Source organism: Kogia breviceps, chromosome 17 (assembly GCF_026419965.1).
Source record: "Kogia breviceps isolate mKogBre1 chromosome 17, mKogBre1 haplotype 1, whole genome shotgun sequence".
NCBI classification, from domain to species: Eukaryota; Metazoa; Chordata; class Mammalia; order Artiodactyla; family Physeteridae; genus Kogia; species Kogia breviceps.
Genome location: NC_081326.1, coordinates 15,101,671 through 15,121,339, shown reverse-complemented (window position 1 = coordinate 15,121,339; position 19,669 = coordinate 15,101,671). Strand labels below are relative to the sequence as shown.

Below are 19,669 nucleotides of genomic sequence, written 5' to 3'. Positions count from 1 at the left end.
GTTCTGGTGGATGAGGCTGGATCTTGTCTTTCTGTTGGGCAGGTCCACATCTGGTGGTGTGTTTGGGGGTGTCTGTAGCCTTATTATGATTTTAGGCAGCCTCTCTGCTAATGGATGGGGCTGTGTTCCTGTCTTGCTAGTTGTTGGGCATAGGGTGTCCAGCACTGTAGCTTGCTGGTCGTTGAGTGAAGCTGGGTCTTGGTGTTGAGATGGAGGTCTCTGGGAGATTTTCGCCGTTTGATATTATGTGGAGCTGGGAGGTCTCTTGTGGACCAGTGTCCTGAAGTTGGCTCTCCCACCTCAGAGACACAGCCCTGACGCCTGGCTGGAACACCAAGAGCCTTTAATCCACACGACTCAGAATAAAAGGGAGAAAAAATAGAAAGGAAGGAAGGGAGGAAGAAAGAAAGAAGATAAAGTAAAGTAGGATAAAATAAAGTTATTAAAATAAAAAATTATTAAGAAGAAAAATTTTAAAAAGTTAAAAAAACAAAAAAGGGATGGTCAGAATCCTAGGGCAAATGGTGAAAGCAGAGCTATACAGACAAAATCTCACACAGCAGCACACACACACTCACAAAAAGAGAAAAAGGGGAAATTAATAATATATCTTGCTTCCAAAGTCCACCTCCTCAACTTGGGATGATTCGCTGTCTCTTCAGGTATTCCACAGATGCAGGACACTTCAAATTGATTGTGGAGATTTAATCCACTGCTTCTGAGGCTGCTGGGAGAGACCTCCCCCTCTCCTCTTTGTTCACACAGCTCCTGGGGTTCAGCTTTGGACTTGGTCCCGCCTCTGTGCATAGGTCGCCCGCTCTTCACTCAGACAGGATGGGGTTAAAGGAGCAGCTGATTCAGGGGCTCTGGCTCAGGCCGGGCAGAGGGAGGGGTATGGATGCAGGACGAGCCTTCGGTGGCAGAGGCTGGCGTGACACTGCACCAGCCTGAGGCGTTCTGTGCATTCTCCTGGGGAAGTTGTCCCTGGATCCCGGGACCCTGGCAGTGGCGGGTTGCACAGGCTCCCAGGAGGGGAGGTGTGGAGAGTGACCTGTGCTCGCACACAGGCTTCTTGGTGGCGGAAGCAGCAGCCTTAGCGTCTCATGCCTGTCTCTGGTGTCCGCGCCGATAGCCGCAGCTCGCGCTTGTTTCTTGAGCTCCTTTACGCTGCGAGCTTAATCCCCTCTCCTCTCACACCAGGAAACAAAGAGGCAAGAAAAAGTCTCATCTCTTCGGCAGCTCCACGCCAGTCTCTGGAGCTCCTTTAAGCGGCAGGCTTAATCCCCTCTCCTCATGCCCCAGGAACCAAAGAGGGAAGAAAAGGTCTCTTGCCTCTTCGGCAGCTCCAGACTTCTCCCAGACTGCCTCTCCGCTAGCTGTGGTGCACTAACCCCTTCAGGCTGTGTTCTTGCAGCCAACCCTAGTCCTCTCCCAGCTTCCGACTGCAGCCCGACTCTTATAGGAGTTTTATGGTTTCTGGTCTTACATTTAAGTCTTTAGTCCTTTTCAAGTTAATTGTTGCATTCTTATACCTGTGAATAGCCAGTATTCCCAGCAACATTTATTGAAGAGACTGTCTTTTCTCCATTGAGTATTCTTGGCTCCCTTGTAAAATATTAGTTTAGCATATATACATGGGTTTATTTCTGGGCTCTTGATTCTGTTCCATTTTCCATGTGTCTGTTTTCATGCCTGTACTGTACTGTTTTGATTACCATACCTTTATAATATAGCTTGAAATCAGGAAGTGTGATGCCTCCCACTTTTGTTCTTTCTCAGGATTGCTTTGGCAATTTGGAGTCTTTTAGTTCCATATACATTTTAGGATTGTTTTTTCTACTTCTGTTAAAAAACACCATTGGAATTTCGATAGAGATCACATTGAATCTGTAGATGGCATTTTAACAATATTAATTCTTCTAATCCATGAACATGAGATACCTTTCCATTTATTATTTGTGTCTTCAATTTCTTTCATCCATGTCATAATTTTCAGTGTAGAAATCCTTTACTTTTTAAGTATTTTATTGGTTTTGATGCTTTATTGTAAATGGAATCACTATTATCAGATCATTTGTTCTTAGTGTATAAAAATGCTGCTGATTTTTGTATCCTGCAACTTTACTGAATTCATTGATTAGATCTAACAGTTTTTTTCCTGGTGTCTTTAGGATTTCCTATATATAAAACCATGTCATCTGCAAATAGTTTTATTTCTTCCTTTCCAATTCTGATGCTTTTATTTATATTTCTTACCTCATTTCTCTGGCAAGGTCAATTTGATTCTTAGTCCCATACTGCCTTACATTGTAATGAAATAGTTTCAGCAGATATGTCTTGCCTGCTGGTTCTTGGCAGTAGGATCATATGTTATGTATGTATATTACTTTACAAATCTGCTATAGCTACAGAGCTGTACAAGTAACGGAATATTTTAATGAAAAAGTTTATAGACTTTATTAAACCTAGAAGCAACCCTGAGTCATTTCCCCTAAATCCTTATTTTGCAAATAAACAAACTGGGGCTCCAGGGATATCAGTAACATGACTTTGAATCATGACAAAAGTCAGAGTTGAGAGTATAACCCAGGTCTCCTCATTCTAGAATGTGCTTTTCTTTTCATCTTTTACCACCATATCTGTCTTCATATAAGAAATGTTTGTTCCACGCTAAACATTGATTCAGGGGAAAAAAAATTGTTTACTTTGCACCCAGTTGCCCTGGGAAGCTCTTGTAGATCCATAAAAGCTTCACATCAGTATGTGCTTAGTTAGGGAAAATGTTATTTTGCAATATTAGTTCTAATTATTTGTTAACACGTTTGACTCCCCTGTTCTCTCCGTTAGACTCAGTCTTCTTAGAATTAGTCACTATTAAATGTTAATCATAACTATCATTATTATTATTAAACTCTTTAACAGGGATAACCAGGTCCTTCACCACTTGGCTCCTACAGCCGGTAATGTCACAGCCATGTCTTTCTCTCACACAGCCAGTATTCTAACAATGAACTTCTCTTTTATCCTCCACCCCAGCCCCCTTCACACGCAGAGACATTACAGTGCTCTTCTGAATGATCAGCCTTTCATAACTAGCTCAACTATTACCTCCTCTTACTGGTGTCTCTCCCAGTTCCCCAGGCAAAGGGAATTACCCCCACCTACTCCTTTTAGGTGAACATTCATGACTGTTGTTCATTTCTGCTACTCACCCACAGACTGTGAGAGGGTGGGCCAGGGATATCTTCTACACCGTGCCTGTGAATGTGAAAAGTCACTAATGAATGAATGCAAAATAGTACAGTCTACTTTTATGATCTAAAATTGCCAAATGGAACATCCTAAATTTTTGAAAAGAAATCTCTAGTACTTGGTTCTGGACAGTTATTGAAGGATAACAAAAATAAAGATACTTCAAAATAGTATAGAATCCAGAAAGGTCTACATATGATATTGGACCGTGGTATGTTTTTAAATTACTTGAAACAAAGACATTGTTAATAAGTAACAAGTTTGCATCCCCAGAATAACAGCTATGTGATCTGCACCAAAATAGTTAATACTGTTAGTACTACTGTCACTTACAGATAGTCCCCCAAAAAACTCCTCAGTTCTAAATTGTATTTGCTTTCATGCCTTATTCTCCTAATAGTGTGAATTGTTTAAAAATTCCCTAGACCTATAATTGCAAATTATACTCAGGCCTTCACATTATTTTTTGTGTAGGAAAAAACCAAAATGTTTTCTGTGGGCTTAATAGAATTTTGTTCTCTGAAGTGTGATAATTATCTTTCTCTTATCAAGAAACAGATTTTTCTGATACATAAATACTTAGTACAGTGCTTTTTGAGCCGTAAAGTTTATAATCATGTTTTTATCCCTCATGGACGGTGTAACCTCTATTTTTTTGGGGGGTGAGTGGGGGGCTGCTTTTCTTGTCTCTGGTTAATTCAGGTGTTTCACACACATTCCCGTCATTTAAGCTAGATTCCTAGATGTTTTAAACCACCACCAAAAGAAACAAAAAACTATCTTAGATGTTCATTTAAAATTTCCCATATGGTAAACCTGTTTCAGGGTCAATGCAAAAAATGAAAAAGAAAAAGAAAAAAAAACAGTTGCTGCTTACAGGAGTAAAATTAAGTTTTGCAAAATGTAAAATACTACCAACTAAGGAAAGCCGCTTAAACTTGCAGCATGAAAAATGCACTGGATCCAGATTTTGAAAGGCAAATGTTTGACAAGGTTTTGTTCATAGCTACTGGATTTTATTTGAAGCTCGAAATCGGCATTCAAGTCGCAGTGTAGGTCTGCTTAAGAAATACCCATCACCTTCTTAAAAGAAACACTCCTGAATTACATTTTAAAATGCAGTCCAGTATTCTTAGGGGAGGATTAAGTTTGAATTTGTGTTTTAAACAGATGTGATGTTGAGATCTTAACTGGCAGTTTTCACGGTACTGAATAAGGGCGTGTGGGCAGCATGGTGGATCGCCAAAGCAGCCTTTCCGGGCCTGTGCTGGGAGTGTTCTCTGTCCTCACCATGTTGTCTGCCCCTTTGCAGCACGCCATGCCCTTCTGGAGGGTGTCCAGTCACTCGGACCTCATGGCCCTACATCATGCCTTGGAACTAGAGTACCTGTAACAGCCCCCTAGCACTTTGAAACCACACAACCACCCTGTGACCAGGGACACATCCAGCAGGCTCAGTCCCGAGTTGGCGCCGGACTCCACACTAGCGATTTCAACGTTTTGATGCCCAGCTGCTGTGGGTCCTCACCTCTGCCCTTGTGGTAAATGAAGGACCACATCCCTTTCTTCAGAACAGCTGTCGCCTCTAGTACTGTGAATCCAATGCAGATAAGCCATGAGAATGTTCTAGCACAGTGTAACGTGTCTTGGCCACATTAACTACATGGTTCGAACCTGTGAAGAAAGGACCTGCAGACGCTTTACGTTTTTAGCATCTTCAGTGTGACCTAAAAACAGCTTCTCCAATACAGCAAACTTGATTGCACAACAAAGACTGAAATGGGTTTCCTGATTACCAGTGGGGGGATTTTCTTGTAAAGGTTTACTTTTTTGGGGTGTCATACCCAGGGTCATCTGTACATCTCTACTTATTTATGAACAGACTTTTTTAAAAAAAAAAAAAAAACAGCTTTATCGAGGTATAATTCAGGAACCATACAGTTCACGCGAACAGACTTTTTTGACATCAAAGAACTGAAGAGACAGTAGCATGATGAGAGAGAAGCGACTGAAGGCTTTGGCCTCACGACACAGCAAGTACTTTGAATTTTAGCACATTGCAAAGTAGTTTAAAATATGTCTAATTTAAACGTATAATATGTACATCACTGAGACAATCATGTACAGAAAGAATTTTGGGTGTAAATTTGTAATAATGGATGATTCTTTTACATATTGTTTAGGAAAATGATATTGAAAGGTAGCAATGCCTTGATAGTGAAGTATGAGGCAGGATGTGCACAGACGTGCAGTGCCTTCTCGAAGTACTGGGTATAAATATGTAGATAATGAATTTTTTTTTAAGATCATGTTGTCAAGACCAAAAGCATGGATGTCAAGTGTCAATAAGATTTTGTTTTCCAATTTTTTTTTCCCATCAGTTCTTTTTTTTTTATGCTGTTAGGAGGGCCTTGGTAAAAGAACACAGCAGTGTGCTGTCTTAAATAATTTGGGGGAAAAAAGCCCGCTTAAAACCTCACTTTTTCAACACTAATGTAGTATATGTAACTATTTGGAAAAAGATTATTCAAATGCTCCTTCCCACAGAAAGAATGTAGATGATGGATATATTTTATTAATGAAATGGTTCATGAATTGGACACTAGCAAAGTTTTCATGTGTTCAGATGATATTTTCTCGTTTAAGGAAGGACATTACCACATATCTGGAAATCAGCAAAACTTTGTATTACTTCCTACCTTCATGTTCCTTCTGTTTTCCTCCACACTCACCTCCCACCCCACCCTCCCAGAAAAGTTCATTGCCAGCAGGGGACACAGCCCGGTCATCATCACCAAGAAAATAATGCTACTCTTCACCCCCATTCTGTATTATATGACAAGCATGAAGCTGGGGAATAAAATTTGTCACCTCTGTGATACCCTAATAAAGTTTCTCCAAAAGTGGTCCATCAGTTTATGTAGACACTAGTTTCTCTCATCTAAAGCCGTCCATTGTCATGAAATTACTTTTTGGATGAATTTTCTTTAATAGTATATTGGGGGAAAAAAGTTAACACCAGCTTTGACCCAAAGTAGCTAAAGAGCTACTCTATCCTTTTCTAAAGTTTCATGTTGCTGCTAGAATTAGTCAGTCAGTTGTGAATTTCTCAAAATCGTTTAATCATTGAATTCAGTTTTTTTCCTCTTTTGCTTGAAGCAAACAGAAGTCGACAATTTTTCAGCCTTTCCATTTTTGTACTCCGCAGACCGAAAAGACAAAGTTTATCTTACCCTTACTGTATAAAGGTGTGTTGTGTCCACAACTGTGTACAGAATTTTTCTTCATTCAATTTGTGTTTAAATTAATAAAACTGATTTGTGAAGTACTGTAAGCTCCTTGACTTGTCAGTATTTTCTTCATCTCTTGGTTCTAAGAAATAGCAGGATCTTGGTTGCATTAGAAAGCTCATAGGGCTTCCCTGGTGGCACAGTGGTTGAGAGTCTGCCTACCGATGCAGGGGACACGGGTTCATACCCTGGTCTGGGAAGATCCCACATGCCGCGGAGCGGCTGGGCCCATGAGCCATGGCCGCTGAGCCTGTGCGTCCGGAGCCTGTGCTTCGCAACAGGAGAGGCCACAACGGTGAGAGGCCCGCGTACCACAAAAAAAAAAACAAAAAAAAAACAACTCATAGTCCAACGAAAGGAAGTTGCACAGATCAACTGTAGTCATGGCTGTATCAGTCCTTAAGAGGACTAAGCTAGAAAAATTACAGCTGTTTCTTTGATCACTGTAAGAACAGATGAATGGAAAAGCTCTTTACTTCCTCTGAAACTATATAAACTAGACCTCTGCTCAGACTTATCTGCTATAGAACAGAATTCAGCATCAATCTTGGATGCCAGAGCATAGATTTAGCCACTTAAATACCCAAGGGACAGCAACAGAAACGAGCTTCATCTATAAAGAATGCCCACAACATACACCGCTAAGGTTTGGCCAGATTAATCACTGACAGAGAGCTATAAAACAGCACAACTTGCTTCCTCCTGGGATTTCATCTTAGAAACACAACATTCCTACATACAAACACGTGACCATCAAACATGCAGTGGTCTGACTCATTTATCAGGCCCAAGATTTTCGTTTTTCTCATGCACACACTAGTGAAGTGTCTGCACGTGCTCAGACACCGAGAATGAAACGCTTGGGGAGTGTCTGTAAAGAGAGGCAGGGGTGGGGCACGGCGGGACTTTTAGGTCTCAGGTGAAGAAAGTATAGAAAACAGGCAAAAGGGAGAGCATATCCTCAAAGGATGGATTTTCTAAAGCACCATTTCTAACATGACCCCCCCACCCCCAGCCAAAATGCTTAAAGGGCTCCCCTTCGACCATAGATTAGAGCCCACATTTCTCTACCTTCCATTCTAGAGTTTCCAAGTACAGCCTCTACTTTCTTCCCAATGTTGTCTGTCGTTATTCTTAGGAACAAACCTTCAGTACATCTAGACTGGGCTCTTTAATGGGCCAAAGAGCCCGTAAGCATCCCCGCCAAATCTCTGCTCAGAGCTCTCCCGTTACCATCAATGACTTCCTCCACCTTTAATCCACCCAAACCGTGTCCAGCTCCAGAGCCTTCACCTCTGTAGAACCTTCTTTCCCACCATGGCACAGTGTTAGCTCCTTCTCTTGAACTTCTCTCACCCAATGCCCATAATCTTACTGGCCATTCAGACTATCGCCTTAAGTAAAGGCTCACCGTGACCCCACGACTGTCCGAGATGCCAAGGATAGGAGGTCTCTGCTCATGAGTATGGAGTTTACATCAGAGTAGGTGGGAACAGACAAATGGATTACTGAATGAATGAGTGAATAAGATACGTTCAGTTGGAAACATTCTTTGTGGAAAATTAAAACAGGGAATATGGGTAGATGACAGGGCTTCCCCGGAAAGGATGGACGGAACCGAGACATGTGAACTGAGACCAATTGCTACGAAGCAGGCGGCATGTGAAGCTGAGGGGCAGAAGATACAGGCAAAGGTCCTCAGAGGAGAAGACTTCTATTTATTGTGTTTTAGGAGTGAAAATCACACCCAAGGGTCCAAAGAAGAGATGATCTGGGAAAGGAGTGGAGATGGGGAAAGTCTTGGTGAGGGACTTGGATGCTATTCTAAATGGCCGCTGAGGGGTCTACACAGGGCTGTGACCCAATCTGACGCACACTTTGGAATGACCACTCTAGCTGCCGGGTGGAGGATGGGCTAAAGAAGGGAGAGAGAAGAAGTGGGGAAACGAGTCATCAGGCTAGTAGGGCAGTCCAGGAGAACAACAGCCAGATTCAGATTAGGGTGGGGGAAAGGACACCTGGATTTATTTTTAGTGACAGCAAGGACAGCACTTGGCTAATGGGTTGAATGGGGGGAGCAGTGAGACACAAGAGGAGTCTGGACACCCCCAGAGTAAGGGGTCTCCCCACCACTGTGAGATAGTACACCTAGTGGTTTAAGAGCCTGGCCTCTGCAGGCAGACTGCCTGGGTTCGAATCCCAGCTTCCTATGTTAGCCGAGTTGTTTCGCTTCCCTGTGCCTTGGTTTCCTCATCTGTAAAACGGGGATAACGATAATACCTACTTCGGACCGTTATTATGAGGACCAAGTACGTTAATACGTGTAAAGTGTTTGGGGCGCTGCTTGGCATATTTTTTAATGCGCCCATTACTGTGCTGGCTAAGTATTCAGACTTTTTTTTTTCTCCCCAACTAAAGCACTGGCTCTTTGACGCCACAGACCATTTATAAGGGGACTGCATTTTTCTGCCCTAGTCTAGGAAACAGGATGAAAAAGACCATCTAGTTTCTGACCTCAAACACTAGGATGGTGGCTATTAAAAAAGAATCACAGCTTCCCTTCCCCCTCCCCATCTAAAGCGGAAACTAACACACCATTGTAAAGCAAGTATATTCCAATAAAGATATTTAAAAATAAAAAAGATTCACAATGATAAAGGAGGCTCCCGTGAGTGGTCCTGCTGGCGTGAGAGGCGGGGAGAGCAGGGCAGCCTGGGCCGGCAGGAAATGCCACCCGGAAGCTGAGCCCTGCCGGCTCGAGTTCGCCTGAGCAGAGTGGGGAGAAGGGGGGCACAGGAGAGAGGCGGAGAGGGAAGATGAGGAGGGAAGAAAGGCCACAGGACTACAGGAGCACAGGGAGCGTGGGTCCAAGTGGCCAGGAGAGGCAGGGGTGAGGGCATGAACTGTCCTTCCCTTCCAAGTAAAACTTCAGGCTTAGTGCTTTTATTACCCACAAGCACGGCTATTCCTCTTTCACAGGGGAAAGATACGAGGATAGAAACAGAAGTTGCATTCAGCCTCCTTCATTATAGCACAAACAGCCCGGGACCCTTCACTGGGGCCATGATTCCACATTAAACTAGACTTAGGGCTTCCCTGGTAGCGCAGTGGTTGAGAGCTTGAGAATCCGCCTGCCGATGCAGGGGACACGGGTTCGTGCCCCGGTCCGGGAGGATCCCACCTGCCGCGGAGCGGCTGGGCCCGTGAGCCATGGCCGCTGAGCTGTGCGTCCGGAGCCTGTGCTCCGCAATGGGAGAGGCCACAACAGTGAGAGGCCCGCGTACCGCAAAAAAAAAATTAAAAAATAAAAAATAAATAAACTAGACTTAGCTGTTAGCCCTAAGTAGTGTCCAGAGGAGCCCCTTTTATTTTACAGATTACAAAACTCAGGTTAAATGCTCTGTCCAAGAGGTCACAGCCAAATCAGGCAGAGTCATAACCCTAGGTGACTCTTGGATACAACACAGAATCATGAAAAGATCATGCATGGGCTCCCAGGTCACTAGAAGTTGGCTTTGCCCCGTGCTCCATGACTCCACACCAGGGCTTTCCATTTTCAAGGTGTAGTTGGCGTCCTGTCCACCGTTAGTACAATTATCCAATGACGTCTGAATGCTTTGGGTTGTAACCCACTTCAATTCTATGTCATCCTTCCAGAGACTGGTTTAAAATTTGTCTTCCAGTCAGCATTTACACATGTCCAATGCACATGCATTCTGTAACAACTTTTAAAAGTTGCTTTTCAAAACATTTGAATAGGGCTTCCCTGGTGGCGCAGCGGTTGGGAGTCCGCCTGCCGATGCAGGGGACGCGGGTTCGTGCCCCGGTCCGGGAAGATCCCACGTGCCGCGGAGCAGCTGGGCCCCTGAGCCGTGGCCGCTGAGCCTGCGTGTCCGGAGCCTGTGCTCCGCAACGGGAGAGGCCACAACAGCGAGAGGCCCGTGTACCGGAAAAAAAAAAAACAACAACAACAATTTGAATAGGGCTTGGATGTTCCCCAATTCAAGTGACTATAAAGGAAGCCACTTGCTTAACAGAATGTGGAGATGCTGCCGCGGATGCGTGTGTTCATTTAAGACCTGTAAGACATTTCCTTCCAGACCCTGGGATCCCCGACACTCTCTTTCTGCAGCTACAGAAGCTTCAGCTGACTCACGACGCCCTGTCCTTCCCACTCAGCATGGTTCTCTGACAATCCAAAAGGAGACAGCTAGCAATAGCACTTCTTTCAGTGTCTCTCAGGAACGTTTCCATTTCTCTCCGTTCTGTGCAATTATCCAAACGGACAGGTGAGCTTGGGGCGGAAGAAATGAAAGGGTCTGTAATTTAGGCAACCTTTGGCTCCTCTGACTGAAAGCAGGTTGTTTGTAAAAAGGAAATCCTGACCTCAGCTAACTGGCGAGCTCTGTGAGAAGCAATGGCAGGAAGCGAAGGAGAAAGAACGGCGCCGGGGATTTTTATTGGCAGCAGAAGAAACACGGATGCCCTGCCAGAGGGAAGCCCTTCCGAGAGAGCGCTCTGATGGGGGCACCAAGGGTGCCCAGGGCTATAGCGCATGTGCAGCCACACGCCGCCTGGTGGTTCGGGGCTGGGTTTCTCGGCTGGTCTGGGGGAGTTTGCGGCCTGGGACCAGAGCTAGACTGACCATCCTGAAGCTGGATCTCCTTCGCTCCTCTCTGCTGCTCCCAGCAATCCGTGGCCCGCCTCACCTTCCCTCGTGGCTTGACACAAAGCCCCAGGACCCAGAGGTGGGAAGGGAGATGAGCTGCCTCGTGTTTCCCACGTTGGTGCCGTCCGCCTCCTCTCTCTGGCTGCCGCCCCGTTCAGCAGGGCTCTGCAGGGACCTCCGGGTGACTCCCTAAGAAAGGAGGCCCCCTCAAGCTCTCATATTCTTCCGCCAGTGATCCTCAGTGGGCTGCCCGCTGAAATCACCTGGGTGCCTAGAAAACTGCCTGAGCCCCTCTCTACAGATTCTTATTGCATTTGTCTAGGTCGGGGCTCCAGCAGCCGTCAAGGTAGAGAACCATGGCTTTGGGCCAACCAGGTATGGGAAAGACCTCCATTCAAGGCAACTCCCAGCAAGGCTGGGCCATGTGTGGAATGTGAGTTCCCAGCTCGAGGCCTTTCCCTTCCCAGCCATTCCGATTCCCGGTCGGCCATGCCTATGCCCCGGAAATTCTTAGGACCCCCCAACTCGATTCCATTCAAGCATCTAGGGAGTTCCTCCTGTGAGTGAAGAGTCCTGCCTGGTGTCAGGGGTGTCCCCGGGGGGTTGGCCGTCTAGTGGGGAAACAGAGAGAATGTGAGAAAAGGCAGACGTGACGAGGGCCTCACTGGATGGCCAGGACACTGGAAATCTAGGGGGACAAATGTTGCAAAGAATTTTAACTTATGATGGAAGCCCAGAGGGGCAGCAATGAATGTTGGCTGGGGAAACAGGTCTCATTGAGGGGATGACATTTTCATCGACCTAGGTGAGATAAAAGAATAAGATGCTGATAGGCTCCTAAACCTAGTCTCCTTATCCTCTTCCAGATTAATGAGAGAGAGAAATATTTAATAACTGCCTGCTGCAGTAACCCAAGTGAGATGTAAGGAGGGTCTGTCCTAGGGCAGCCCTGGGGATAGAAACATGGAACCCATTTCGCAGGTGTCCCCGAGGCAGAGCTAGTCCTGGGTGTGTGGGGCAGGCTTCCAAGATTCTCTTGCTATAGCCCTCCTCCATCCAACACTGGATAGGATCCGGCTGGACCCAGCCAGGTACCAAGTTGTGTATAATTAAGTCAGAGGATTATAGCTGAGGGGAAGGTGTTGGTTCATTCTAAATCTTCTCTCAACCTCAGACCTGGAAGGCTTTGCTGTCTTTGGGACTAAGTATATATATCATTGAAAGTGTGTGTGTGTGTGTGTGTGTGTGTGTGTGTGTGTGTGTGTGTGTGTGTGTGTGTGTGTGTGTGTGTGTGTGTGTGTGTGTGTGTGTGTGTGTGTGTGTGTGTGTGTGTGTGTGTGTGTGTGTGTGTGTGTGTGTGTGTGTGTGTGTGTTGCAGTGAATTATTTCAAGGGGCAAGAATAGCAACCCAGTTTCCTGGATGGTTCTCGAAGGTGCAGCCATCAGGCTGAAGGCCTTTATGTGTAACTGGGAAAGTGACACTTTCCCAGTTTCCCAGCTGAAGGTGTTTTTAAAGAAGCTAAACCCTTCCTTTGGAGGCCCTTCCTATCACCCTCCAAAAACATAACCTGGAGACGGGCTCAGGGACAGGACCTTTGTAGTGTTGTAAGCAGATAGGTGATGGGGTCCCCGAAGAAAGAGAACCAGGAATGGCTTTCTTGACAGAAGAGGAGCCATGTGGGCCTCAGCATTTTGTGATCTAAGCCTGGCCACGTGCTGGCCCTTGAACAGGTCTCAGTAATCAATGAGCTTTAGGGAACAAAGGAATGCAGGAAGAGAGAAAAGGCATCCGAACAATAGTGCAGTGACAAAGCGGAGTCCTGGTGCCTCCTCAGGGGATACGCAGAATACGATATCTCTGAGTTCTGCAGGGTCCAAGGTCCCCACCCAGGGGAGGACAGAATGATAATGTGGACCCTCTTGACTTCAATCAACTCAAGTTCGGATTCTGTTGACCTTTGTCCCAATTTTATGCTGAATTCTCCTCTGCTCAAGCCCCTTCATGAATGCACATGGAGCCTTAGCTTAAAAGCTCCCCAGTTTTGCTACTGGGGAGACACTGCTTTGGAAAAGACCCCTAAAGTTCTCCTTACTGGCTGCAGGAGTAATAAGTCCTTCCTTCTCCCCACCTTTGGCTTGGTTGTGTCTATTGGCTCGACACCCCCCCAAGAGGCAAACCTAGTTTTCGGGTCACAGTATCTGCAGGAGCACGAGGGTCCCCCGAACGCTCACTCCTCGCACCTCCCTTTCAGGGCCGCTGCATCCTCGGAGACGAAACAGGCACCCAGAGGCCGCTCCAAGGCCCTTGCATGCAAAACCCCTTCGACTGTGTCCCTTGCACTTCCCTGTTTACAAGCACGCCACCCATCTCAGGTGGACGGCCAAGTGTTGAGGAGGAAGAGAAGAAAAGAAAGGAAAGAAAGAGAAGGAAAACCAAGGCAGTGTGTGAAGGAGGAGGGAGGGAGGGTTTGTTGTGTCAACTTGGACGTTAAAAAGAACGAAACCACTGAACAGGATCCCCCCTTACTTGCCCTAGCCCTGATGTGCAGGAGGCCTGGACAGGGGCCCCCTGAAGTCGCAGGGATCAAAGTCCCGGTGAGCACGCGTCCAGACAGCCCCCGGGGCGGAGGAGGAAGGCGAGAGGGGCTCTGAGAGGAGGGGGCCCTGCCCCTCCGCTGGCTCTTCAGAAAGGGCCTCTTTCACCACCTCCCCCCATGTTCCTGTCTGTACCAACCTCTCACTGAGAAATCACCGCAGGCCCCATCACCTAGCCTACTCAGTGGTTCAAAAATACCAAAGGTTTTGCAGAACTTCCATTCTTCTCCAAGTAGTTAAAATGCAACCGGGTGGGGGCCTGCACTGATAGAGGAAGCGCACGCCCTTAGTGGAACAGTCTTGTTTTGAAAAACTTCTGCCCTCGGGGGTTGAAAGCATTTCTTGGTCCAGTGGAATCAAAAGGTGCCACGAGAGCTCCAGCAAGGCTCCCAGCCCCTGACCCTGATATTTATTTGCAAAGCCTTACAGGAAATCAGTGCTACGTGTTCCATGAAAAACAAAGGGAAATGCAGGAATCAGGAAAAACAACAGACTGCTCCAAACAGCCTGACATCAACAACAGGCTTTAAAGAAAATGAGATGCTGAAAAAATAGTTCCCTTTGACATGTCACCTTTCAACATGTACTGAAGACCCACTGTACGCCCAGCCCTGTGCAAGGTGCTGACAGGGTCTGGGTCCTGAGAAGTTCATGTTTCCCCGGGTGGAGTCAGGGTGGGCTGCTGAGACAAAGGCAGCGCTGGGTGATCTGGACTTGAACAGTAGGGAACAGAAAGAGCTGGAGGTTTTGGGCGCAGGGGTCACTGGGGAGATGAGTGCTTCGGGAAGTTTCCTAGGAGAATATAACATTTAATCTGTACTCAGGAACAGGTGGGAGTTTCACAGATGGAAAAAAAAAGAAGAAGAGCAAAGCTGGGGGGAAAGTGCATAACGTCTAAAACAGTTTCAGAAATTGAGCCTTAAAATTGCTATAAAAATTAAGCATGACATATGATGGTCATTTATAACCATTCACGGAGTGCTTTCTACCTACTGCGAGAAATTCATAGACGGGCAAGAGACTTGTGCTCTGCACACCAATGCCCAGAGTTCATTTCAACCAAAGGTTACAAACTCAAATGACGACAGGGGCCAGTAAGTAATATAAGTGGGTGAGGGATTCAGGCCTATTATAGAAATCCCAGGGACCTCTCATTTAAGAACAACAACAACATAACCTTATTCTGATTTGATAGTGACAGTTCAGAAAAGTTTTCTACACTAGAAGAAAAACATGCAAAAAAGTATACTGTAATCAGCCCTAGGCATTCATCCTCAGAGGAAAGAGGTGGGGATAGTCAGAAGAGAGCAGGGCTCTGCGAAGCTGACAGCTGCTTCTCAGCTCTACCCAGTTGTTGCCACGAAGGAATGCTGGCTCAGGGTGTCAGGTTTTACAGCTTTCAAGAGAAGCCAGATATCCTGATATTGTGTGTGTGTGGGGGGTGGGGGTGGTTGTGGGAATCTCAAACTTTGTAAATTCTGGCTCCAAATTTTAAATTCTGTGGATGGATTAAAATATGGGCATTGTTTAAAACATGCAGATAATGGAAAAGATTTCTGGATGGAATGTCTAGGAAGACTTCCTGGAGGAACTGATCTCTAAGCTGGGCCTTTGGGAAGGTTATTGGCCTCAGGTAGGAGCCTGGAGGGCAAACGGACTCAAGTGACAGCATCAGTCATACCTCGGAAGGTCATGTCATTCGGTGGTACCCAACGTGGCCATATACCAAAATGAACTTGGGAATTTTTTCACCACATTTATCATCTTTTAAGTATTTTTAAATGTTTCTGTACATGCTACGACGTGGCTTAACCTAAAGAACATTATGTTAAGTGAAAGAAGTCAGACACCAAGGGACAAATATTGTATGAGTCTAACGTTGTATGAGGGACCTAGAATAAGCAAATTCATAGAGACAGAAAGTAAAATAGAGGTTACCATGGGCTGAGGGCAGAGAGAAATGGCAAGTTATTGTTTAACGAGTACAGAGTTTCTGTTTGGGCTGATGAAAAAGTTCTAGAGGTGGATAGTGCTAATGGTTGCACTCCATTTAATGTACTTAACGCCACTGAACGATATACTTAAAAAATATTAACATGGAGAACAAAATAAACGTCTATGTAATATAAGCATGCCTACTTATCACAAACAGAAATAGAGAAATATGTAAAATTTTTAAAGGATTTTCTCTCCTCAACCCGCCGCCACATGAACATACAATGAACCATCATTTCCCTCACAAACTCTTAGGAATTCATGCCACCGGACTCCCGCATGCCAGCACTGACTACTCCACAGGCAAAATCCCCAACTATTTCCACTTAGAATCATCCTGGGTTTCTGTACTTTGACTCTCAATCACTGACTGCACTACTACTCGGTTATAGAACTGAAGGAGAGAGGGATGACGGGAAGCAGGAAAGCTTCAGATTCCCCGGAGGATACAGTAATGTGACTGCCTTTATGTGTGTGCACATTTGTGTGTAATGTGTGCGTGCCTATGTATGGACATACTGGCTTATTTTACATAATTTCCTGCTTCTTGATATTTTAAAATTTCAACTATCTTACATATCTTTCCATTTCAGTGTTTATGAATCTAGTTCCTCACTGTCCACAGCTGCCTAGTATTCCACTATATGTGAGTAGCATACCTCTTCCACTGATGGAAACTGAGGGAGTTTGCTGTCTTTTCCCCTTACAAACTAAGCTGTAATAAACGTTTGTTTATATGGGTATTTATAAATGTGCACAAATAATTCATATAAGTTAACTTCCTAGATATATAAGTGCAAGCTCAACAGGTATGACTGTTTAATGCAATAAAATTTGCCAAGTTATTATGCCAAAAAAACTGTACTAATTTTTACACTTCCACCAGAAGTATTGTAAAATCTGGAAGGCTTTTTAGACTCTCAGAGCCCTGCTGCCAGAGATCCTGCTGCAGTAGTTCTGAGGTAGGATCTGGATTTCCATATTATTTTAAAATTCTACAGGCATTTCTAAGATTTGCCAGCCCTTGGACCCAAAAAGTAAAAGCTAAACATCAAATTGTGTACTATCTAATTGCAACAGAAATCTAAAAACTAAAGAATATTGTTGACAGAAATTGAAGAAGTCCTAAATAAATGGAAGGATGCACCATGTTCATAAATTAGAAGACTGAATATTACAAAGAGAGCGAAAACACAAGCTGATTCCTTAAACTAAATAGAGCAGGAAGACTTATACTAGTAGATGTCAAAACCAATCACAAAGCTATAGCAATTAGTGTGATATTGGCCCTAGACTAAACAAGGAAAAATGGAAAAGAATAAAAAAATAGAACTACATATATTCTGTCACTGCTGACTAGGAGAGTACGCACAGTAAAGATGGACTTTTCAATAAATGGTGCCGATCAGTTTTATTTCCATTTGGGTAAAAAATGAATCTTGACCCTACCTCTCACCATACACAAAAATAAAATCCTGAAAGATAGTAGGTCCAATTGTAATATAATATAGATATTAGAAAAATACATATAAAAATAGCTTTATGAACTTCAGAAAGATTTATTAATAGGACAAAAAAATTATTAACCATTTTAAAAATTATAACTTGGACTAAATTAAAATGAAGATGTCTGCTCATCAAAATACACCATTAAGAGAATGAAAGAGCATATGACTGAATCACTTTGTTGAACAGCAGAACTTCACACAACATTGTAAATCAACAATTTTTCAATAAAAATTTTACAAAAAGAGAGAGAATGAAAGGGCAAGCCACAGTGGGAAAAGATATTTGCAGCACATATATCTGACAAAGTACTCATAAAATGCCTATATAAAGAACTCTTACAAATCAATATGGCAAAGACCAAAAAAATCCCAAGATAAAAAATGGGTAAAAGATTTGAACAGACACTCCATATAAGAGGATATCCAGCTGGCTGATTAAAAGTAGACAAAGTTGCTCAACTTCATTGGTTGTCAAAGAAATGCCAACTAAAACAATAATGCGATACCCCCCCATACCACCAGAATGACTGAAATAAAAGAGAGAGTTAATACTAGTGGAATTGCAGCCTCTTTGTAAAACTGTTTGACAATATCTGCTAAGCTGGATCATGCTGCTCTCCTCTGAATTACTGAGGAAGATACTCTTATACCATTTAGTATTATCTGTTGCCTTGCAAAACAGTGGTTGGTTCTCATATATATATTTCCTAACCCCCTACCCAGCATTTTAAACTTCTTGGAGCAGGAAGAGTGCCTCATTTCCTATACCATCAGAGTATCCAGCCCATCACATGGTAAATCTTCAGAAGTATCAGTTGACGGTGCTATTGATTTATAGTGTAGATTAACAGGCACATTGTTATGTTACCCCGAAAACTCTAATCCATTGTTGCATTTTTCTTTGATGTCTTTTACATATTAAATACACTAGTATCTTATATTTCGATTAAATACGCTGCTATAAAATTCCATTTCTGGGGATTTATTCGGAAAAATATTATTCATCATTTATTCACCAGAAGTTGTATTCGGCATAATACAGCCAAGGATGCGATGGGGAACAAACATATATAATTACTGGCTGGGCTCATCACGATGAGAGCATAAAAATGAATGCTTACCTTCTGGTTCAAGATAGCAACATAGGAGGAGCCTAAACTCACCTCTTCCCATGGACAGCCTGAATCTACAGTACATATGGAACAACTCCCTCTGGGAAAAAAAAAAAAAAACCTAAAAACTGGCTGAGCAACTCCTACACATCAGGTGAATGAGAGACGGCCCCCATGAAAGCAAGTAGGAGAGGCTGGGACACAATCTCTCCATAAACCCCATCCCCGGCACAGCAGCCCACAATTGTGGGAATTCGAAGCCTGACGTATCTCCCTGAGGACCAAAGGGTTTGAAGCCCACAGCGGGCACCCCAACTTCTAAGACCTGAATCTAGCCTTGAAAACCAATGGGGCCTGTGTCCATGAGACCCACAGGCTATAGCCATCTGAGAAACAGCTCTTAAAGGGATCACCTGTAGACTTACCCACCAAAGGGCTCCGAGCAATGGCTGCCCAAGAACTGTCTCTCCAACTGTTACAGTCCTGTGGGATCCAGGATTCAGAGCCAGGTGATCAAGTGGCATTCTCTGGGCAGCAGCCCCTAAAATTGGGGCACCGGATGTAAAAACCAGGGTACCAGATGCATATAAAAGCTCCCCTCCAGAAGATATTTGCAAATCTTAAAGCATCAGTCTGAGAAGTAGACATCTGATTGAATGCACGTCTAGGGGTCTGCTGTCTGGTAGGCACCATTTTGGTGCTCTCCCTCTGCTACGCTCCAGAGTGCAGTGTTTGGCAGACTACTGTCCCCAGGGCACTGTACAGATAGCCGATGGAAACTGGTCCCCAGTCTTTCTGTGAAAGAGGCCTTTTACTTATCCAGAAGTTTTGGCCTGAGGGGCAGGCTGCTGGTTTGGCACTCATCTTGAGGACTACAGAGATGCCCTCGGGAAATGGAGGACAGGGGACACAATCTTTCTGCCCTCGCCAGCTCACCTCACGCCAGCTCACCAGTATCTTCCAGAAAGGAGCTTACACTTGTCTGGCGCCCTGATTTTTATGGCTGCCACCAGGCGAACCTCTACATTGTCTGGCTCTGGAGACCAGTGGGGCTCCATAGGACTGTAGCCTTAAGTTCTTAAATGGCTACCACCACCCCGCCCCCAGGCACAGTAAAAAGCAACTGACCAAGGAGCTCAGTTTTTCTATGAAAGAAGCCCATTATCTTATCATCATAGCTGCAGCCTGAGGGATAGGCTTCTAATTAAACACACATCTAAGGACTGACTGTAATCCCTTCCAGAGATC

The 19,669-nt window shown here is 44.6% G+C and overlaps 1 protein-coding gene across 11 annotated transcripts in view; it reads left to right on the top strand.

The window, feature by feature from the left end:
- Positions 1-6,584, top strand: part of EYA1 (EYA transcriptional coactivator and phosphatase 1) — a 328,133-nt gene extending 321,549 nt beyond the window's left edge. For all 11 annotated transcript variants that reach the window (XM_059042828.2, XM_059042819.2, XM_059042817.2 and 8 more), the window contains one exon: positions 4,565-6,584. In XM_059042828.2, the coding sequence (XP_058898811.1) occupies positions 4,565-4,645 (81 nt within the window). In that variant the 3' untranslated portion in view covers positions 4,646-6,584. The remainder of the gene's footprint in view (positions 1-4,564) is intronic.
- The last annotated feature ends 13,085 nt before the right edge of the window (positions 6,585-19,669 follow it).